The 24,967-nt window shown below is 23.7% G+C and overlaps 3 protein-coding genes across 8 annotated transcripts; 2 read left to right on the top strand and 1 right to left on the bottom strand.

Moving 5' to 3' along the window:
* Window positions 1-360: 360 nt before the first annotated feature.
* Window positions 361-2,330, bottom strand: LOC129613684 (periodic tryptophan protein 1 homolog). The gene is made up of 5 exons (XM_055527856.1): window positions 2,041-2,330; window positions 1,914-1,972; window positions 819-1,856; window positions 595-740; window positions 361-525 (listed from the first exon to the last, which is right to left on the bottom strand). The coding sequence occupies exons 1-5, from the start codon at window positions 2,134-2,136 to the stop codon at window positions 479-481; spliced, it is 1,386 nt and encodes a 461-aa protein (XP_055383831.1). The 5' UTR covers window positions 2,137-2,330; the 3' UTR covers window positions 361-478.
* A 2,425-nt stretch (window positions 2,331-4,755) lies between these two features.
* Window positions 4,756-14,887, top strand: LOC129613674 (serine-enriched protein-like). 6 transcript variants are annotated; one of them, XM_055527841.1, is made up of 8 exons: window positions 4,756-4,909; window positions 9,022-9,200; window positions 9,451-9,609; window positions 11,564-11,602; window positions 13,560-13,677; window positions 13,814-14,145; window positions 14,211-14,351; window positions 14,561-14,887. In XM_055527841.1, the coding sequence occupies exons 2-8, from the start codon at window positions 9,030-9,032 to the stop codon at window positions 14,741-14,743; spliced, it is 1,143 nt and encodes a 380-aa protein (XP_055383816.1). In that variant the 5' UTR covers window positions 4,756-4,909; window positions 9,022-9,029; the 3' UTR covers window positions 14,744-14,887. The 6 variants fall into 6 exon arrangements, with proteins under 6 accessions (XP_055383816.1, XP_055383820.1, XP_055383819.1 ...); XM_055527844.1 differs by lacking the exon at window positions 4,756-4,909 and adding an exon at window positions 5,842-6,131 and having other exon boundaries at window positions 14,565-14,887; XM_055527839.1 differs by lacking the exon at window positions 4,756-4,909 and adding an exon at window positions 5,845-6,131.
* A 195-nt stretch (window positions 14,888-15,082) lies between these two features.
* LOC129613690 (serine-enriched protein-like) lies at window positions 15,083-18,066 on the top strand. Its single transcript, XM_055527861.1, has one exon. The coding sequence runs from the start codon at window positions 15,083-15,085 to the stop codon at window positions 17,711-17,713; it is 2,631 nt and encodes an 876-aa protein (XP_055383836.1). The 3' UTR covers window positions 17,714-18,066.
* The last annotated feature ends 6,901 nt before the right edge of the window (window positions 18,067-24,967 follow it).

Genomic DNA, 24,967 nt, shown 5'->3' with positions numbered 1-24,967 from the left:
AACTGAGCATTTAAGCTAGTATAAAAAAACAAATGTTCTATTCGTCTTAGTTTTTACTATAACTGGAGGAAAGGATTTATAAAGGTGAACTTATATGACAATTTTGTTCTTTTACATTACTTTTGATTTTCAAATTTACATCATAAGCTATTACATTATAATTGTCGTAATTGATGTGCTATAAACAAATTTTTATCCCTTTTATTTTTTTTATTTTGGTAAAAAAATATACCGATTAATATATGGTCTTTCATTTAAGAGTTATTTACGTATCATTGTTAGGAGTAATAAAAAAAATTAACTATGGATCATTACTGTTATTAGCAGTAATTTACCATTAAAAGCAAAAGAATTATAAAATTATTACTTTAATTATATTATATTAAAGCTTTAAAATACAACATTTTTAACTGAACTGTTTCAAAACTTAAATTTTGACGACTTTATTGTTTTACAAAACGATTTTTTTATATGACTATTATTCCATTTCATCCGTGCTATTACCAACTCCAAAGCAAACTCGAACTAAAAGGTTAAAAAAATTTTATTCGTAACTATTTGGATACAAATGTGAATTAAATTAAAATTTCTTACCTGCTTCGAAATTCTTCACATTGTATACTTTTAATCTAGGATTTTTCTCACCACCTATTGCAAAAGTAAAGGAATCTTCCGGACATTGTTGCAAACATTGTATTCTTCCTATTTGAAAATCATGCCTATATATTTCTTTTGCTTCTCTGTAAGTAATTTTTTTTATTTTAAGCTAGAATTTTAAGAAAACTTTTCAATTTCAATGTTATTTAATAAATTCTTACGTTTGCCCATATTTCCAAATTTTTAAGGAACCATCAGCTCCAGATGTAACTAACATACTTTTTATTTCGGTATTAAAACATATTCCTGAAATTTCATCAGGATGTGCATCGATATTCCATAAATAATTTTTGGGTTGTCTTACATCTGCATAATATAATTTCCCTGTATTTGTTCCAGCTACAAATAAATTTCCATCATTGGGATTCCATACAACTTTTTCAACTTCTGCATCAGTTTTCCATTTTAAAAAATTTGTGTTTATATTTTCTAAATCTCTTCCGTCAAATAATCTAACCACACCATCAGAGGAACCGCTTAATAGCGTTTGTGGTTCAGACGAATGAAATGAAATAGTTTGCACTTTGTCTTTAAAAGCCTTAATAGTTGTGTGCGGTTTTCCCTCATCTAAGTCCCATAAAATTACAGATTTATCAACAGAAGCGCTAGCTAAAATATGTGTGTAATTCGTATTCCATGACAAATCTAAAACAGCATCTGTATGACCAAATTTTTCTTTATTTTTCTTTCGATTCCCTTTACTTCCTAGTTTAAATACGGGCTCTATCGAATCCTGAATATCTAAATCCCATATTGTAACTATTGGATCCATGCAACCAATCGCGCACAAATTTCCGTTACTTTCAGAAGCAGGATCATGGTTCAACCATTCTATACACAAAGGAAAACTTGGTAATAGAAAATCATGTAAGGTATAAAAACTTTCTTCTTCGGCATTAAACACCCATACTTCTAATGAGGCCGCATCATCTTGAACATGTCCAACTAATATTAAATTATCTGTTGGCTTAATAATTTCATCCTCAGCCTCTGAATCTTCCTCGTCTTCAATTTGTTCGTTTTCATTAACAATAGCAATATCTCTCACACTTGCCACTTGTGTCGTGGGTTCATCATCATATCGTCCAAAAGAAAATTCATCCTCAGGATTAACATTCTCATTATCTGCTCCTTCCATCTCCACATCGTTATTTCCATCATCGTCATTTGCATTTTCATCATCGTCATCACTGTTATCTCTAAAAATTAAAAACAAAACAAAAAATTTCAGTAAACCAATAAGATATTACATTTACCCTAACTCTTCCTTTGTTTCAGAAATTACTCTGGCCAATTCAGCAGGTGTTAACACAACCTAAATATGTATTTAAAATTTTTTATGTAAGTTGGTTTTTTCAAAACAACTATGTATTTATACAATACCTTTTCCGGCTTTTCTTTTGCTACACCTCTTTTTACAAAACATAACGCCGGAATAAAGTCAATAGACGGTTCTGCAGGTGCATCTATGTCTTCCATTTTTATAAGAATTATAAATTAAATATTTATGAATTTTATAAATATTAAAGTAATCAAAATAAAATAGAGCAATGAAATGATTCCAAATGATGTATTTTTTGTTGATATCGCAACTAAACGTCAAACGCACGTGTATTTTTTATTGTTATCACATTTAAATGTCAAAATACTGACTACTAAAATGTCTTCTGCGTTGATATTGAAGTTCAATTTTAATGACATCTACTGGCATAATATGAAAAATTAGTGTATGTAAAAAACGTAACTTTATTAGTTTGTGAATTACTCTTATGTTTAGCTTTTAGATTCTTTCCTTCAGAAGTCATACGGTATCAAAAGCACTTATTAGGTCGGAAACTATTTTTTTAATGAAAACTTAAATAAAAGAAAATATTTTATTTGCACAAAACAATTATGTAAGTATCTCTTAGCAAATACTATTAACAACACTTCTTTCTTTTCTAGTCATCTTTATCAAAAACTTTTTTTAGTGGGAAAAATTATTTTTTTCGTAAAATTTATTGTGATTTCATTCACATATTAATTGTAAAAGTATTGTTAGGTTTGTGTCTTAGTTAAATATTATACTCAATCCTCGACAAACTAAAATTTCGTTGTTTTTTAAATATTGAGAAGCGGCGCTCATATTTGGTGTTTTTACATTTTTTTGTTGTCAAAAGTAATAACCGTTAAACAGCGTGTAAAATTTTAATTATGTCGTATGGTTATTCATAAATTATATTTAATAATAATCAAAAATATCGCAAACAAATTTGAAAATAATTTAAAAAGCTACTTCTGGTTATTAGAAAATTTTTTGGATAGGTAAGTTGATAGAGCTCAAATATTGTTAATTAACTCTATTATAAATATTAAAATTAACTCAATGGAGTTAATAAAAATTGTCGAGTAAAATTTATTTATTTTTTTTTAATTTTAACAAAATTTGTTTAATTGATGCAGAAATAATTTAATATTTCATATTTAATAAATTCTATTTGAATAAAAAACTTAAAAATTTACTGAAAATTTGCAAACATATCACTTGTTGATTCAAAAAGAAATCAACTGCAATTATAACATCGTAAAATACACACATACTTACATAATATAGGCAGATACTTATAGTAAATTACACACAATTCAAATAATGAATGCTTTATTCTTTATAGATAGGTATATTTTCATAAAATAAAATTAAAAATCAAAACAAAAACTTAACCTACAAAATTATACATAATTTTTTTAAAAGAAAAGAAATATTTAAATATGCACGCATACATATATCGCTATCTACACAGAATGTACGTATAACAAAATGAGTAAATCCTTTCCAATAGCATAACAAAAAGTCAAAAACATTTTGCATTAAACTAAGTTGCTCCTTTTTTTTTCATATATTCTAATGTAAACAATAACGTAAATAATACCTGTTTGAATGAATATACATGTGCTAAATTGACACCTGTTACTAGTAAATATTACACAAAAAAAAAGCAAAAATATATTCACAAAAAATAAAACATAAACACAAAATTATTCAAAAAATAAAGTGGAATAAATTATAGTATGTATCCACTTAAATTTTCCATTCACGTTCCAAATTTTATTGATTTTTCCAAAAAGTTTTCAAAGTAATGCACATGCGTAAAATTTATTTGTTGAAGGTTATGGTGCTTTGATATTATTATCAAGAAATAAAGACAATTTTTCTTAATTTAAATACACATAGTCAATCCACTCAAAATATTTAATATAATGAGGTTCTCCCCTTTTTTTTTTAAATTTTACACATTTCTTAATATAAATCCATTCATTAAAATATTTACAATGCTAATAAACCAGCTTAGCTTAGTTTTGAAAATTTGCATTAAAAAACATTCTTGCTCATCTATGCACATATGTTATTATTACTCATATATTTTATAATTTCATTATTAATTAATTATTTTTTAATTCATCTTATTCTAAGCATTTGCAAATGCTTTGGTAAATTATTATATAACACGATTCCACGATGTATGATATTCTACTTATAGTTCAAAATTTAATGTTTTTTTTATCCGTAGAGGAATAAAATCTTTATTTCTGGTACTAACATCATCATTGTATTTTCATCTAGACAAAATTGTTGTGGTATGTATGAAAGAATTAATCATAATCATCTATTGATTTATTTGACAGTCTTTGGTGTACTAAATTTAAAATATATTCACTTTCGCTCCCTTTTTTTAAGTCAATCAGTAGAATTCCAAACATATCATAAATTTGTTATACATATGCGGTTTAACCGCTTTACTCGACATACTAATTTCACTATATTTCCAAAATTTAATAATATTTATTCGAACAAACTGTAAATTAGCAATTATGAGCTCAGTTTTCGCTATCGTGATGTACTACAAAAGGTCGAAACGATATTATACGTCTAAATAATGAAAAGGTCTAAACTATCCCACACACACATTATTTTTGGACACTATTTCCAATAGAAAAATATTCATCCTTGATATTATTTGAAGGATATAATGTGTGTATCCTTTTTTCTTATTGTGTATATACCTTATATTATTTTTTCATTTAAAGTTAATCGATCTTAAAGAAAAGTTGTGCAAAAGTGAAAATAAAATAAAGAATTTACACACAAAGAAGAAAGAAATTTTCTATTTAAAAAAAAAAAAAATTCATTTTAAATTTTTTCATTTTTCAAAAAAAGTTGTAAATTAATTGCTTTTTTACACATTTTTATTACAATAAAAAAAATAATAACACAGTTAAGTTTTGTATTTTTCTAAAATTTTACACAAATTTATACTTTTACAAAAAAAAAAAAAAAAAAATTTTAAATTTTTCTTTGTAAATTTTCAAAGTAAATTTTTTTTCCTTATATTGTTATTAAAATATTTCATAAAAAAAAAAACTTATTTTATTATTGCCTAAATTTTTTACTTAATTTTTAAAAATAATTTTAATTTTTTATATAAAATAAACCACAAAAAAAAAGATCTTTTTTTATGCATCAAGTATCTTAGAAAATATACATATACATATATATATTTATTTTATTATATAAAATATAAAATATTTATAGAAAATAAGAATTTGTACTAATTTTTAATTATAATTAATTTTTCTAACAATATTTTTTTAAATTTTTTCACTAAATTTTTACATTTTTTGATATTGACTGAAAAAAAAAATATTTAATTTCTATCTTTTTTTTTTATTAGTCACAAATATACATATACATACACAAACATAGGTGTATACGCCTTTACATTCATAATATGTAATTATATGTATATCATAATATTTATTATATACGTGTACATTTAATATTTTTTGAATTACACTTGTGATATAAAAAAGAGAAAATTTTTAAAAATTAATTTTTTTTTAATTTGTTACAGTATAACTTAATAATATTTACAAAAATAAATAAATAAGTGGAAATCGTGTTTTCTCCCTCATAAAACAAGTTTTTTTCCTCTTTTTATTTCTCCATTTTAATTATTTAAAAAAATTTTTTTTTGGCTCCCTCTGTAATGAAAATGTGTTAATCCTGCGTGAAATTAATTTTTTTTTTTAATTTTTTTTTTTTTTTTTTGAATTTTAATTCCAAATTTTTCTATAAAATGTTTTCCATTTTTGTTATTTGGTAGTTTTTTTTCGGATTCATTTAATTTTTTTTTTTTTTGGTATGAATTTGCAATTATAAGATGTTTTCCTTAATTAATTATTTTAATTATTAATTTTTGTAAATAATTTATTATGATTTTATTAAAAAAAAAAAAATCCAACAATACAAAAAAACGAAAGCCAATATAAATAAAAATGATTTTTAAAAAATTTTTTAATATTTAACAAAAAAAAACAAAAAAAAATCCAAATAATTAAAAGTCAAAATTATTGATCCAAATCTTAGAGCAGACTCCACACTTTTTTTTTCTAATGAGTGGAGCGCTGTAAGAAAACATCATCGTCCTTTGCAACAGGTATGTACCATACAAAAAAAAAATTTTCTTCAAAATGAAAATTTATTGATTTTTTTTTTAATTTTTATTTTTTATTTTGCTGGTAGACAAAATCTTCTAATGAAAAGGGAGTTGAATTTTTTTTGTTCTCTTATTTTAATATCGTTTTGTTTTTGGTTTTATTTAAAAATTATTTAGACTTTGATTATTAAATTAATTAAAATAAAAAGAAAAAATATTAACGTTTCAATTATATTTTGAGTTAATTTTAAAAATTTAATAAAAACGTTTAAATTGTTTAAAAAATTATTTTTTAAAAATTTACAGTTTTAATATATAGTTTTTACCTTGATACAGAAAAAAAAAAAAGAGAAATCTTCATGCATATATACATAATGTAGGTACTTAATCCTATATATTACAAAATTTAAGAATTTATTTGCTTACATTTTATGTGGTCATTGTAGGAAAAATCAACAAGGATATTTTTTAATGAAGAAGTTTTATTTGTCTACCCCTACATATACAAAATGTGAAGGTCATATTTTTTAATAGTTTCATATACAGATAGGGTTTATATACTAAATTTATTTATAATATTGTATAGATATTTTTTATATATAAATAAGGTACACAATATGTATCTATATTGTTTTCTATAAAAACATAAATATGAAAAATCATAAATATTTTTGTGAAAATCTTTAGCTTTTCTTTCTAAAATAAACAAGTGGTTAAACCCTGACAATAAACCTGACAATTAAATAGATAAAATATTTTTCGCCCGAAATTGAAAAATAGCTGAGTTCCTATTTTCAGATTTGTGACAAGTGTATCCATTAAAGGACACTTTTCTCCTTTAAAAAACTAAATACTTTTATGATGAAAAAAAAAATTAATCTAATTAAAAATTTAATTTGAATACGAAATGTTTGTTTTTATCCAGTTTCAAATTTCACTCCTATATTATAATATTATTTTATGAAATTTTGTTCTAGTAATATCATTCCAAATTTCAACTTATTTTACTAAAATTATGAATTGTCAAAAACATTAAATTGAAATTTTTTTTTACGGAAAATGTGTATATAGCAAATACCATTCAAGAGAATAAAAGAGATAAAATTTACTACCAGTTTATTTAACTAGTAGCTGTATTACCACGATATAACGGTATATCGCTAATCAGTAGTTAAATCAAAGTAAATTTTTATTAATTTAGGTACAATAATTATGTAAGTTAAATAAAAAAATTATCTCCAACAATAATTGACATACGTTTGGTTTCCCATTGTCAACAATCATGAAATTAAATGATGTAAGAATCGTGTAAACACATACTTCTGAATAAACGAATATAGTGCATTTATTTAATATCGTAATTCGTAATTGATGACGTAAATTCTGTATAATGATAATCTATTGACGTGTACAAAAATAGAAATTTTACGTAGAATAAAATTGGTGGGAAATCTAAAATAAAATTAAGATAAAATGGAAATAGAAAAAGAAAATTTCATAGAATTTTCAATTATATACTTGTATCCAGACATTTAGATAAAAAATTCAAATTGATACATGCTACATACATATGACATCAAAGAGGCTACAAAATAATATTTTATTCCCCTGTGTGTTTTATTAAAGATAGCCACAACCCATCAATGTAAATATAGAAGAGGATGCTATTGAAATAAAAAAGGTATTACCTATGTATAATAAAAATAGATTTAGGTTTAAAATATTCCAAAATGATTTTATTTATTATTTTATAAAAATTTAATCCGATTCCTGTAAATTTCATAATGTTGTTTTAAGTAAAAAATTGCCTTCCAAATAAGATCATTTTGTACTTTCAACTATACTTGTTGGCCAAGCTTATCAATTGGTAAACTAGTTGAATAGAGCTATGCAACTTGAATAAAGTTTCCAATATTTGATTTATACTCAATTACATATTGCATTTAATCCTTTATCTTAAAGAACAAAGTGTAACCTAACAAAACATAAAATTTATTGTGGTTGAAAGTACCACGTAAGGTTGTGAACAAGTAAGGTTGTGAACATATGTAATATTGTAATCAAAAAAATTCTTAATTCCCAAATGGTTTTAATTAAATGATTGTATGATTTAAGTTTTTTTTTTATGCATAATTTTAAAATGTAGTATCTACAAAAACTTAATTTTAAAATTAAAGGTAGGTAAAATTTTTTCAAAAATCGTCGTATTTTTTTTTCAAATCTTAATTACTTACATATAATATTTCCTTTGTATATTTTAAAAATAATTTTGTAAAACTAGCGCAAGAAATTGTCGTGTCTTGATTATTACCTTTTTAATAAGCCGTATAGGTATAAGATTTTTATTACAATTCCATAACCAAGTATTTTTTTAATGTCAGCATAATAAATAATGAGTGAATTTTAAGATTTTGAAACCCTTGTAATTTTGGTAGCTTGTTAGTTTGTTTTTTTCTTTTTGATCCGTCCTTTTTTTTTTTTTTTTTAATATACTTACATTATTTTTGAAATGCAACTGTTTAATCTCATCACCTTATTTATTTTATAGTTATATAAAAGAACATTTTTTTTATATACATTTTATATATTTTTTTCTAAAAACCTATTGGTAACGGCCTGATGATTTTTAAGTTTTTTTTTGAAATGTGTATACTTAATTAAAAATTTTCAGCATGACCTTAAAAAAGTTTTTTTATACTAAATATATCTATATATTTGCACTTTGAGAAGTTGAATTAAAAATCTACAAATAAAAATGCATGAAATAAATGAATTCATTTTTTTTTTTTTACAAATATTATTATGGCAACCATATGTAATATGAATACTTGAAAAATACAGTTAAATATAAATAATATAATACATATATATTTTATTATTATAATTTTAGGATACCAAATGCCAGAGATCTTAAATTTAGCTGGGATGGCAGACGCCGAACCAGATTTATCTACTTTTGAAAATAAAACCGGTCTGGCAGAAGACATGAAATTTCTTGCCTCAATGCCAGAACTGTGTGATGTTACATTTTTAGTTGGGGATACCAGAGAACCTGTTTGCGCTGTTAAAGTAAGTTTTTTATTATAAATAACATAGTATCATATAAGTATATCGATATTTATATAAACCAGTTTTTTAAAGTCATATAATTTAAGATAGACTTAAGATAATATTTAACTATTGCATACAATTTCCTTCTATTTTTCTTAATCTACAAGGATTTTGATTTGTATAATTCACTAAAGTAGATTTTTGATGAACCATTATCTATATTCTAATATAATAAAGCTTATTCTTAAGAGTTTATCTTTTTTTTTAGGCTGTTTTAGCTGCACGTTCAAGAGTATTTGCTAAAATGTTATATTCAGCACCATCACCACAAAGAAAACGTGAAACTTCAACAAAAGAAAATAAATTGAGATTATTTTTGAAAAGATCTTCAGAACCATTACTTAATTTACAAAATGCTGCTCAACAGGTATATTACATAATTAATTATAATTCTAATTTAAATATTTGTAATATTTTTATATATAAATATTGTATATAAATTATTCACCGAATTTTATCATCACGTTTTAATATGAATATAATATAATGTATTTATATTAATATATTTTATATATATATTAGAATACATCAATTTAATTTAATTAATCATTATTATAAAAAAAATCCTATTAATATATGTTTATAAAGACAGAGTAAAAAATTTAATGTAATTAATGTGGAGAATGTTTTGCGATAAAGTGCAAACCATAAAAGAGATAATCGATGTCATAACAAAAATTATGATTTAAGGATATTTAAATCAATGTATAATTTTGAAGATTTATTTGATAAAACCATAAGTTATATTTAACAGCCTTTTTCTATTAATTAAATTCAATAACCTTTAAATGTCGACTAATATTCACATGTTACCACAAAAGGTAACTAACGTGACTTGAATATAATTAGATTTACAATTTTTATTAAAACAACTTTAAATTTATCAACTTAAAAATTATATTGCCATCCATAATTCTATCAAAAAACATCTCTTTTATGATCAGCACTTATTTGCTTTACGTTCTACCCAAATTAAAAACCAAATAATATAAATGTCTTCAATATATATTGTAAATACAGAGTTTTATAATTGTTATTTTAAATAAGTATTTAATTGTTATACATTGAGACAGTTAATTCAGTAACGAAAAAAATCAAAAGATCAAGTTTAAGTTTCTATGGTTTTATCGAATGTGTTATATATTATATAATTCATAATATTATATAAAATGTGTAAATGTATATTAAAAGAAAAACATGAACGTTACAAGTTATTATTAAACATTAATGATATGACTGTAATTTGTTATTTTTTGTAATATATAATTTAATTTATACTATGATTATACATTTTGATATTTAAATACGTTATTCTTTTAATATAGAAAACAGAAGAAACCAATTTAAATTCTTTTTTTAAAAAATTTCTATTGCAAATTACTTCTAATATATATCAATTATTTTCCTCTCAATTCTAATATATTACATACATTTGGATATTGAATCCTTAATAAATTTAAAAATATTAATTATAAATTATAAGAAATTTTAAGAATTCATATTTTATACATAAATTGTAAGTCATAATTCATATACATAAAGATGATGAAAATGTTTAATATTCAAATAAGAAACAAACATTTTATAATAAATACCAATGCATTTGCAATCAGTTGAAATTGTAGAAAACTTGTTAATATTCATATTAATTCTGTGAAATGAATAGAATCCACGTACGAAATTAATAAATTCATTAAAAATGAGTCCAACTTGCGTAAACAAATTTAGCCATTTACAAAATTGTATACTTACAAATGAATTGCTAAAATTTTTATTAAACAAAAAAAAATTAATTATGCAGAATAGGTAAAAATAAATTATTAAAACTTTATGTAAGTACTCTATAAAATTATATTCATATTCGAGGATTCTCTATATAAGTATATAAGAATTTTGTAAATATGTAATTAAAATCGTAATTCTGAATGTTAATATGATTCATTTACAAGTAAATATATTTATGTGCATATTAAAATATTAGAATATAAATTGATCCCTATAAATATTTAATGCATTTAAATTTTGTGTGCATTTTAATGAAAAATTAAAATTAATTTTTTGCATACTATAATTAACAATTTGTAGTTACAACAATGTTTTCATTTCGAACTACACAATATATACAATCACCTATGTATAATAATATTTTTAAATATTAATAATATTAAGAAAATGAATCTGTCGAATTCTGCCATTAATATTTTAACAAAAATTAGTAGATTTTCCTTTGTTTTTCTTTTTTTTTTTTTTTTTGCAATAAAAATCAATAATTTTTTTTCTATATTTTTCAATTTAATATATTTCACTATGTGTATGTGTAGAGGAGCGGGTTCAGCCAACAATTGGCACCGATTCCGGAGGTAAACTATAAACAAAACAAAATAGGCACATTAAATTTAAAAAGAAAAATACTTTTTTTTTGTCATGTGAAATTTTTTTTTCCTCAAATTAATTCGTTATTTTCTTGAAATACATATATTTATCTAAATATTTTTTCTGCACTCTACTGTTTTACACGCATATTTTGTTAATCGCATCACTTTGGGTCATAGGATATTGTTAAAAAAAAAATTTGGTTTTTCGATATGAAATTAAATAATAACCTATCACGTCAAGTGATGCGACTAACAGAATATGGGTATTTTATTAATTAGTTTCAATTATAATTTTACTTATTGAGTAAAAAACAAAGAAATTGTTTCAAAGCTGGTTGTCCGTATTGTTGAAAATGATTAGGGAACTTTTTTTGTTTCAACTTATCTTTGAAATTACGTATGTACACAATGTATTAAAACAATTCAAATATTTTATATTTAATAAATATTCTTAAATGCAACCATTTATAGCTAAAAGAATTCTTACAGGATATTATGCTCATAAATATCAAGTCCCCAAATGCCATACAACGTTAGAGTATAACAATTTATTGTTAGAGTATAGCTTCAAAAAAACATTTCGAATAGTTTACAAGTTAAAGGATAAGTTTAAAGGAAAAACCATTTTCTTCAATATTGCCACCTAAGCTTTGATTCACATTATTAAAATCTATATAAATTTTATACATATATCATGAAAATCTGAAAATTTTAAGTTTTGTTTAATTAATATGAACTTTTATGTATTATTAAAAAGTTTAATTGCATGTTCTTTTATCACTTTATCTTTAATTCCTTTTGTAATTTATGAAATATTATATTTTCTATTCTTAAGTACACCGACCTACCTTATGTAAATATGTAAAATCTTTAAATTTTATCTTACTTCTTATCAAATGTTTTGACCTATTATGAAGATGTACTTTATATTAGAGATGCTAGATTATTATTTTTCTAATTTACAATTTTCGAATATTTTTATTATATGAAAGATTCTTTTGCCTTCTCGAATTATTTTTTAAGTATTTTAAAATTTGTACTGAACTATTTCCATTTCAAAATGCATTTGAATCTCTCAATTTTTTCCAAATTCAAATGTTTCAAAATATATTGCATTCCAATAGTTATTAACAATATGATATTATGTGAAATCAATTATTAAATTTATAATCAATTGATGTACAGTACATTGTTAATTTTAAATTCCTAATATTTAACAACTTTAAGTTACTAGACTCTAAATAAAAATAAGTAAAATATAATTATACATAAATAGTAATAATTTTATAAATTTCCGATGAGCTATTTAATGTTGTAATTAAACAAATAATGGTTACTGTAGTTACACAAAGTTCTAGTTATCACTTTTAGAATAGTCTAGTTGGTAATATTATTATTATTATTGTCATTATTATTATAGAACTATAGAAGAGCATAATAAAATCTTAAAAATATGTACATTTTATAATGAATTGATAATGTTTATAGATTTATGTTCAAACTTAGACATAAATATTTTATACATACTTGTAAAGTTGTAATCTTAATAATTTTATATTTTTGTTTTACTTAGCCTCAAACTTATTATTGTTACTCGTTCTTCATAGATTATTGATATGTCCTTTTTTTACCCCCAATCATCTATGTATTAGTTTTACACACATACTTAATATTTAAAAAATTTTTAAGTCAAATTTGAATATGTGTGAAAAAACTGTGTCGTAAATTTTTTGTATCTTTATATTACGGTATCATTTTCAAAAACAAAGAGAGCTTGGCAATCTTAAATTTTAACTGAAACAGTAAAAATATTCACACACAATAAAATTTTGACTTAAAAATTTTTTGATTTTCTTTAATTCTGTCTAATTTTCTTAAATAAAATTTAATTAAACATCAACTATTAACAAATTTAATACAATTAATATGAATTTTTTTAAAGCCTGCTGGTCAACAACATCAAACATTAATTATTGAAGAATTTGAGCCTGATGTATTTCGTCAACTCATCGAATATATTCACACCGGATGTGTTACATTACAGCCAAGAACTTTACTTGGTAATTATTTTTATAAATTAACGTAATAATATGTACATAAACACATATGTATATGTAGGTATATCTATGTATTAATTAAATATTTAATAATAATATTAGGAAATAAAAAATTTGTAAAATTATAAATTTATTATAGGTGTCATGAATGCAGCCGATTATTATGGTTTAGAAGAGTTAAGACGGGCTTGTGCTGGATTTGTTCAATGTTGTATAAATGTTGATACTGTTTGTGCTTTATTAGCATCGGCTGAACGTTATATTCAATATAAATGTACAAAATCTTTAGTTCAAAAAGTTTTAGAATTTGTTGATGAACATGGAAATGAAGTTTTAAATTTGGGTAGTTTTACTCTATTACCTCAACATGTTGTCAGATTAATTTTAGCTCGTGAAGAACTTAGAGCTGATGAATTTACGAAATTTCAAGCTGCTCTAATGTGGAGTAAAAAATATTATGATAATAATCCGGTATTTGATAATTTGCCTATAAAATTTTTCTATCATTTATTTTATAATTATTAAACTTTTTTCAGAATATCGACATGAAAGAAATACTTGGAAATTTTTTGGAATACATTCAATTTCATAAAATACCAGCAAATGTTTTGATGCGTGAAATTCATCCATTGGGTTTAGTTCCATATTCCATAATTATGAACGCATTAGCATACCAGGTAAATCAATGTGTTCTTATATTTGCAAATTGATATTAATTTTTTTTGTTCTAATTTTTGGCTTCTTACTCTTAAAAATTTTTATTTTTTATATTCATTTTGCAATTACAATTTTAATTTTTGCATTTAATTTAAAAAAAAATATAAATTTATCATATATTTTTCTTCGCCATACCCTTCTGTCCCATTTCTGATTCTAATAATTACAGGCAGACCCAGCAAGTGTCGACCCCGGAAAGTTATCTCCAAACTCTAGCAGAGTGAGAAGAGCACGTCAATCCCAAGGCAGATCGATGTCAGTTCAAAGTTCAATGGATCCCTATGGCTCGAATACAACTTTAAGCTCAAGTGGCAGTAGTGATCCAACAAGTGGTCCACCAAATAGCAACTAACATAAGTTGAACGGTCCCTCTTCCTCCTCCCACCATCATTCTAAACATTCACTACCTAAAATTCGAAAAGCCAAATCTCAAAGTTTTCGTACTCGTCGAAGTCCATCTGAACGACGCAGTCCTAATAACCTTGTACAAAATCAAACACCGCTTAGTTTAAACACAAGTGACTTAAAACCATCCAAGAGAAGTCCACTAACGCCGAAGAGTCCACTTTCTCCTCATCCTCCAGAAAATAAAAGTACTGGAAGTCTTTCGCAAAGAACCACTCCTACATCACTTTCAAGACAAGGTACTTTGAGGGCTTCTCATCGTCGTAAAAATAGTGTTACTGGATCAATGAGCTTAATACAGGGACGCAAAAGCCCAGTAAATTTAGTTGATCAAGGCAGAAGAAGTCCGTTATTACTATTACATGATCGCATGAGGAGCCCAAATGAACCACCAATAAATGGGGCTTTTATCGACTTTCGAAGTCCTACAAAAAGTCCAACAGATCGCCGCAGCCCAACGTTAAGTGTTCATGATCGTCGAAGCCCAGTAAATATATTAAATGATCAATATCAAAGAAGGAGTCCAACATCTACAGTTCATGTACAAGATGGAAGGAGCTATGATTTGGATGAAAATATGCAAGAAGATGAACAGCGTGGCGGAATTTTGCAAACTACTGCAATATGTAAAAGAACATCTATATCATTATTTACTCCGATTCCGATGAGTGGCGAAAAACGGAGTCCTATTTTACCCATGCCTATTCCTCCAATTACGGTTTCCAATCCAATTGAGACTTGTAAAATAGTGGAACGAATGGCTGCGTCTAGTAAACAACCATCACCAGCGATGGAAATTTCAAAATCTATAGATCCACTAAAAAGTGAAAAGCAAACACCTGAATCTTTATCTTCCGATAAGGAATCAGGCCAGCCGGAAAAAAAAGAACGTACAAGTGTTATGAAAGAGATTTTAGCTTTTGTTCGAAAACCATCCAAACGCATTACAACCCGTACTGGAAGCCGATTCGCAGCAGCTTTTACACGGGCTGAATCTGGTTCCAGTAGTGGACCTTTAATTCGACAAAGCACATTTTCAGCAAGTCCTGCAGCTGCAAGCAATGCTGCAAAAAGTGCTGTCACGAAGCAAATGTCTGAAGTTGGATTTGAACCAAAGATGTCTTTAAAATTTGGTATAAACACAAAAATGTCATTGAAATTACGTCGATCTGCTGCATCAGATGAAAAAAAGAAAGATAAAAAATCCAGTGGTGACGAAGCCTCTGGCACCGAAAGCGATTCAAAATCAGAAAAGGTAGGTCAAAAAAAATCAACAAAACTGGACCGATGTAGTATTAAAAAGTCTAAAGAGCACATTCCCTTTGAGCTAGCAAACGTACACTTTGAAAAGGTAGGTGACTCTTATATTAAACACGATCAACCACAAAAAGATGAAGATTATATCAACGGAAATGGTTCGCTAAAACAAAAAATAGTCGCTTTGTCAAATGAAAACGCACAAAAAAATTTAATAGGCAGTGAACATTCTAATTCAGATTTGATAAGCAGTAGTAGTAGTTGTGGTAATCGTGTTGTAAAAGCTAGTAGTAGAGAGTTTCAGCAACGCATTAGCGAAGAACAAGAGTCTGATCCTATTGAAAGTATAGAACAATTTAAATCAGAACTCGAACAATACTTACAACCTATAAAACCTGAACCAATCTATGTAAATCTAATGGAATTAAGAAATGAGCTTGGCATGAGTACAAGTACAGAATCCATTAAACCAACACCCTTGCAATGTCCAATAATAGAATTCGAACCACCTTCGCGAAGATCTTCATTTGACCCTCCCCGCTCGCCATATCTTGAGAACCTTCGTAGTCCTGGTGTTGATACAGATCGCTCTGGAGGTGATAGTTTTGAAATGGTTGATAGTGGTGATCGAAATCGGGAATCAAGTTTTGAAGATCGTTACTCATCTCGAGATACAAGTTTTGATATATCTCGTTATCAGTCAACAAGTTACGAAGATCAAACGTCAAGTTTTGAAATTGTAGATATTGATACTACTCGTGCCGATGATAAAAAATCAAATATTGATTTACGAAAATCGTCTATTGAGTTAGTCGATGCTGAAACATTTGCAAGATCTAGTTCAGCTTCAGGACGAAAATCTTCTCTTGAAACTCATTTCGATTATATACCAACTGACAATCAATCTGGTAAACCTTCACCTTCAATTTTTCCATCAGGAAAAAAACAAAAACCAGATCACTTTCGTTCGAGAGACATTCATATATCACCTTTTAGTGCATTTTCACGAGCACGTAGCCCTCTCTCTAATCAAACTTCTTCGAATTATAGTTCAAGAGATAGCTATGATTCAAGTTGCTCATATCCACATTCATCATCTCATTGTGAATCACAAAAAAGTCCTTTTGCTGATCATACAAAACAACATTTCCCGTTAACAATTAAAAATGCTAATGATGATGTTGTAAAAACTACATTCTTATGTACAGATAAAAGATGTTCATCGATTTTTGAACCCAGAACAACTGTTCAAACCACAATATTAACAACAGTTGGAACAACAACAATTGCACCAGTTGCAACGTCTACAATATCATCTTCAACTACATTATTGAGTGGAGTTGGTTTAAATATAGTTCCTGTAACAAGTCCTGGTCTTATAACAATTCCCAATAATAATACATTAATTGGACGATCTGGTAGTCGTCCCGGTTGTATGAGTACATTAGAATTTGCTGAATTTGAACCACCATCTCCTAGACGAGCGGCAAGTGCTTCCCCAAAACATACTTTTACTTTTAGAATAGTTTTAAAAAAAGTAGATAGCTCACCTGATGCTATATGTCCATCAGCGGAACGTAGAGGTAGAAATCTAGATAGACATAAAAAACATCGTGATAGTCGTCGCCAGCGATTAAGTAATGCAGGGAAAAGTTTCTAAATTTGTTTTATTTGAAAATCAAAAAAATTTTTTTTTCAGAAATTTTAAATTTTTTACGTATTTTTATAAATTAATAATTATTTTATTTGTAGAAGAGTTTACATTTCTTGAATTCTTATTGCTGGGTTCCTAAATATGGAATTGAAAATTCTAATCAAATATACAAATTAATTATTAATTATATCTAAAATAATATTAATTTTCCAAATATTTTTATTGCAGTATTTTAAATCTTTGTATTGGTATTTTAAAAGTAGATTAATTTTTGAAAGCGTTTTTTTGTAATGAAAATAAAATTTTGATAAAAATTCAATAATATGTAGTTGTAAAATTACAAAAGCTAATATACTAATTTTGACAATCTTCAATCTCGTATCTGTATATCGTCTATACATTTATAATTATTATGTAATTTTAAATTAGATATTTTTAGGAAACTCTATTATAATCATTTTTATTTTAGGAATAAGAAAATGACTATTTAAATGTTAGAAAAGCATAATTAATTAATTGTTTTGATGAAAATTTAATTAATTTATAATAAAAATTATCATTATATCATACATATAATTAATATAATATTTTATAAAGTTAATTTTAGAAAAATTCGTGCGTATTTTTGTGAATTTGTATAGCAGATAGGACCAGAAGAGAAAAATCATCTTTTGTCAAATATAATTTTGTATGAATATGGCAATCTTTATTAAATGAATAAAAAATATATGTATTTCTTTTCAAAATAATGTGCATGAGAAATTAAATTAAACCATTTGTCGACTATTAACGTTCTCTCATAATGTAATTCCTCTGCATTAAAATAATAAATAGAATTTGTAATTCTATTCAAGCCAAATTGTTATTCCGAACCTGTACCCAACAATACGTAATACTTAATTTATTAAAAATTAAAAAGATTAAATAAGGGTTAAAAATTAACCTTCCTTTTATAATTTCATACATTAGTTGAACGTTACTCAAAATCGGTATTTTTTTAGTTAAGACTGTTCGTATATATAAGAGACGTAAATCTTTAACTATTTCTAATTAGTAAATACATATGCATAGATCTTAATATTAAAGAGAATATAAAATATTTGTGTTTTATCAGTATAAAATTTTTAAATCGAATTGGGTTGTAAGTATTTAGTCTGGTATCTTTAACATTACTACAAACTAAATTTTTTTCTAAAAAAAAAAACTGGCGATTAAATTTACAAAATTTTTTTTTTTAGCACAAGTTTTACAAATAAATCTTTTATTATTTTACACGCGTACTTAATTAAATGTATATAAAACAAGAAAACACAACTCTATAATTAATTAAAAAAAAAATTATAATTTTTTTTACTTTCTATACTAAAATTAAAATAGAACAAAATATTAATTCAACAAAATTATCACTAATTCTACTGCCTTAATATATCAAAAAAAAAGAAAAAATAAATTCAACTAAATTCTTATAAAAATAAAAATTATAAAATAAATTTACATTAAAATTTAAGCAAAAAACTCTTAATAAAATTAAAAGCAGAAAAAAAAACAGTTATTTATTTAATATTATTAAATGTGTGCGTGCGTTTTCATGGACAATTTGACTAAAATTTATATAAATTAGAGAATCTTATATTTTAACTAAAAAAAAATAAAATTTATTTATAAAAAAAAAAGAATCAAAATATTAAAAAATTAATTAAACAACAAAAAAAAAAAAAAAAAAAAAACAATCAAAAAATATTTAATCAACGTCGTCACTTCAAAGTAGCTTTTTTTATTGTTTTTTTTTTCGTTTGCAAGGTTTGTGATGTTTAAAAGTTTAAAAATAAATTTGCTTTCCTACATATATATGTATACGTGTATGTCTTAATAACAGTGAAATTCAATTATTAAAACTAAATACAATTAATTACATTAAATAATTTTTTTTTTTTTTTTAAAAACCAGCAGTTACATTAAAAATTTGAAATTACATTAAAAACAATGAACTTGACTACTAATAAAAGTTTTAAAAAATGACTCTCGCGGTTGACGCTATAGTTCTTCAACAATTTTTTGGCAAGAACCGGGGCGACATTATTACGCATTATTATTATGTTTGTAAAAAAAACGTACATATATATACATACATATGTATGGAGGTTCGCATACACTTATAATAAATTATGCATTTTTATTATTATATGCATAATAACACTTTATGTAAAACAACAAAAAAAAAAGAAAGAAATAAATAAGTATATAATTAATAATTAATATTACATAATAGTTTTTATCACATAATATTCTTTTTTTCTTGTTTGGTAAAAGAATGTTGCTAAGTTAGATATATAAATTGTATGTGTATAAATAAATATATATATTATATATTTTGTTACATTAATCATATACATATATAATATAATATGTGATAATTTTATATAATATATATATATACATATATAGAATACTATATACTATATATTTTAATGTAATAAATATATATATTATATATTTTGTTACATTAATCATATACATATATAATATAATATGTGATAATTTTATATAATATATATATATATATAGAATACTATATACTATATATTTGTGTATATATACTATATATACGAGTACTATGTAGTAGATTTATACTAATATATGGTATATGCGATATATATTAAAATATATATAAAGAATGTATATGTGTATACAAACATATATTAGAAATACATTCATACATACATACATACATATTATATGCTAAATTTAAATTTAGATATTTGAAAATTAATTAATTAATAATTAAAATTTTTATTTAAAAAAAAAAATAAAGTTGGAATTCAAACCAATCTTAATATTTATTTTTTTTTTTTTATTATTCTCAAAGGTAATATTATAAAGTTTTGTTAAAAAATATTATAACAATCATAAAAAGCACCATATATGTATATACAATAAGATACAAGTTTTAATTACAAGTATATACGGTTATTACTTAAAATATAGAGACAAAAAAAAAATTATATATTTTTATTTGGTGTTCTGCAAAATGTTTAGTTTATTTATTGTTTGCTGATTTGCAAGTTTTACAAAGTAAATAATTTAAAAATAAATAAAAATAAATATAATAATAAAAATAAAAGAAAAAATGAAAACAAAAAATGGACCAAAAAATTAATTTAAATTATTATTTTAAATTATTCAATTTATTTTGCTTTATATATTTATATCGTTGCAAATTTAAATACTTATACACATTAAAATATACTGTTATATTTCATTAATTTATTGATAATAATTGATTTTCAAAATTTTGATAATATTTTTGAGTAATAATTTTTTTGAGTAAATAAAATTCATTATGTAAATACGATAAATTACACTGGTTCCTTGATATACGACGTCTTCTAATACGACATTTTCAGTTACGACACAATATAATTTGAGTCATTATTATTTTTCGACACTTGCGACATGAATTTCGTGATACGACATCGAAAAATTTTTTAGTATTTTTACTTTTAATTGAAACTTGAGTAGAATTCATTTTTATTGAATTTTGTAAATTATTTATTATACTTTTTTTTGTATATTTTCGAGATTTTATTTTTAATTTTTATTAATTTCTTAGTTAAATTGAAAAATAGCAATTACGTTTTCATAATCATATATTATTCTTCTTCCTCTGGCGACAAATCGGCTTACGACTTAAATTTGTGTTACCAAAAATGTCGTATTTCGAGGATATAGTGTATATAATATAGTAATTTTTATAGTTATCAAATATAATTTTATAAAGTAATTTTTATTTCTTTAAATTTAATTTTTTTTTTCTTTGTAATCTAATAGATTAATTTTATTTTGCTTTAATATTTAATAAAAAAAAAAAATCATATAATATTAGACAACATGCTGGAAAAAGGGGCCGTTAAATATAAAACAAAATAAAAAAACAAAAAAAAATGAAACCAAAAAAAATTTTTATAAGTTGTAAAATTAATTAACATATAAAAATATGTTATACACATATACATCTATTATATGAAGAATAAATTGAGTAAAATATTTATGTTATAAAACAAGAATAAAAAAGTAATCACTGCAAAAAAAAAAACGAAACAAAAATAAATAAATAAATGTAATATTTTATATAAATTGTCAAATTGTTAATTGTTTTAGTGCAATTTTAGCTGTAAATTTATTGCTTTGTTATTTAAATGCAATTAAAAAAAACAGAAACAAAAAAATATAATTATACATAATATATATGTAAAAGACATACTTGGCATATATAATCTCATGTTTTATATGTTCTAAAGCAAAATGAGACTGTAGCTCCATTTGATTTTTGAACAAACTATAAGTATATACATTCGTGGATCCGTTTATATCCGACATTTTAAAATACATAAATATGAGCTTTTCTTTTCAAAAATATTTTTTTGAAACTACTCCAATGTATTATTTATGTGTATGTATATGTACAGTTTGTTCGAAAATAAATGGAAAATAATACATGCTTACATTTTTAAAAAATTTTCTTTATTTTCTTATTATTTTTAAAACATACATTATATACATATTATTTTTCTCTGCATTATATATATTTTGTTTTATATTTTTTATTTATTTTTACATATATTATGATTTCATTATAATAACTATTCCATATATTATTGAAGAATTTCTTAACAGCCTAATTGTGTATCTCGCTTTCTTGTTTCGCTTTTAATTCAGTTTCAAATGAATATTATAATTTTTTTTAATTGAATATGTCATAGATTGCTCTCTTTTTCAATTGGATTTTCGTACTCATTCTAAAAATATCAACTGATCCTTACTTCACAAACAAATAACCTTGTAGCGATTGTAGCGCCACTTACTTTTTCAACTTGATTGACGTGTTATGTGAAATAATCAATAATAAAACGTTTCAAGCGAAATCAACAAGAAAAAAAATTTTCAATAAATACATTTATATTTAAAAACAAAAAATTCATTTGCATTTAAGTATACGGAAATATTCCAATAGTGATCTCTTCTTATAATTTGATTAAATTTTTTTATTAAAACTTATATTTTTGGTGTATCCATCTTGCTTGTCACTTGCTAAATGCTTTTCAATGAAAAACATCGCTTCACTACGCCAGATGTGCATCAGAACGGCAACAACTGAAAATATGACTGAAACATATATTTCTCGATATTTCCCCACAATTTTTGTCAGTGCGATCGTCACTTGGAATATCAAATTTAAATCGTAATGATATTTGTCGCTCAACTTCGACAACTGGAATAAAGTTCAAAGTGATTTAAATTTTGTATACATTTAAAAGAAAAATGAGATATGAAATATGAAAAGATTTTTCTCAATCGAAAATTACATTATTAAAGTATGTGACGGTTAGTCATTCTCTTCTCACTTGGCGAATAAAATAGCGAGATACACGATCACTCCCGAAATATAAAACTGCCAGCCTTCTAAGGAATTCATTCAAATATTAAATTATAATATTAAAAAGTTTTCTTCTTTCTTTAATTTTAATTTAATTATTCAAATATGAAAAATATATTTTTATTGTTTTTCAATTTCTATCTTTTATATAATATTGTCTTCAATAACTTTATAGGTTTATATAGAAATTAATGAATTTCCCGTAAAAAAGCCAATATGATGTTACTGCTTCATTATTGTTCTTATTTTCTTAATATTTTTTAATTTTAATTTTTAAAATTAGTTATTTTAAAAAACAAATAATGTTAAAAGTTATTAGATATTGCTAATTTAGTTTAATTAAAAAAAAAATATTCTCATTTTCTTTATGAAATTTAAATTATATTTTTTCATTTATATTTTTAGCTCTCCACAGGTTACTACTAGAAGTTCTACAAAATAACCACTACTACTACTAGATTTTACCATATTTTTTTTTTTATTAATTTTTCACAATGGGTACAATAGTTATCTAAACAAAACAATAATACTTAAGTAATAATTATCTAAATTAGAAAAATTTCAATAATTAAAAAAAAACATAATTGAGAAAAATACATAACTACGGCAATTTAATTAAGCAATTTAATTAGAAGATAATCAAAATGATTTACAATATATGCATTTAACATTATACACCATAATTTTGTACATTCACGTGAGCTTTTCAGTAAATGTTAAATTATATAACAATGTTAACATTAATAGTGAGCATAATATTTACATAAATGTTTTGTTTTTTTGTTCTATAATGAACAAGGCATGCTTTTAAATCTGTCTTCCAATACGCAATGTTCAAAAAGTATATTATATACAAATATGCTAATAACTATAATGTTACTTCTTCTGACTATATTGTACTCTTATTTTAAATTTCTTTTGTTTTCACATGCTAATTTTTATTTTAAATGTGTCGCTTTTATGTTTTTTGTTTTTTTTTTTTTTGATCTTAACTCTCTCTTACTATTCAAAAAAAAAAAATTAGTAGCTTTCCCAAACATTATAAATTTGAAAATCACTTTCATTTGCAAATGAAGGTCATATGCAAATAAAGCGACTCTTGTCAGCTGATGTTTGATAATTTAGAAATAACAATCTACTCGTATATCAGTCATTTTTAACAATTAGTTTTTGCAAATGCAAATAGAATTTCATATTATGTAATCAAAATTGATTTTTTTTTTTGAAAAATTTACAACATTCTTAGATTAATATTCCCCATTAAATCAATTGAAGCGTCCATTTAAATTCTTGATAATTATTAGGTAATTTATGATATTTTCGAAATAAAGAATAATGCTATATAGTTTTATATTAATTATAATAAAATTAAGTTTATAATATTTTTAGTTGATTTTTGGAAATTAAAATAGTTAAATTGAAGCCCAGTTTTCTGTTATTTTTCTACTCAAAATTATAATCATTACCATGGAAGAGCTTTCTTGCTTTTTCCTTTTTCAAATTTTCTAAAACACGTCTTATTATTTATAATAAAAATTTAATAAAATAATATTTAAATAAATGAAGATTTTTGTAATCAAAATAAATAAAATTACCAAATTATTTTAGTTCATTTAGATTATCTTGTAATTGGGGCTTTTCGCTATTTCAGTTTTGACATATTTTTAAAAGAAAATAACAATGACAATGACATTTATTTTGTATATCAATTATTCATTTCAATGTTTTCGAAAAACTTACATTTTTCTAAATTAAAATTAAAATTCAATTAAATTAAATCAAATTCAATCACATTACAATCGAATACATTTAACAAAATTTAATAA

The sequence above is a fragment of the Condylostylus longicornis genome, unplaced genomic scaffold, assembly GCF_029603195.1.
Source record: "Condylostylus longicornis isolate FDR11 unplaced genomic scaffold, ASM2960319v2 ptg000086l, whole genome shotgun sequence".
Taxonomy (NCBI): domain Eukaryota; kingdom Metazoa; phylum Arthropoda; class Insecta; order Diptera; family Dolichopodidae; genus Condylostylus; species Condylostylus longicornis.
Note: the sequence above shows the minus strand (reverse complement) of the source record. Positions and strands in the feature narration are given on the sequence as shown.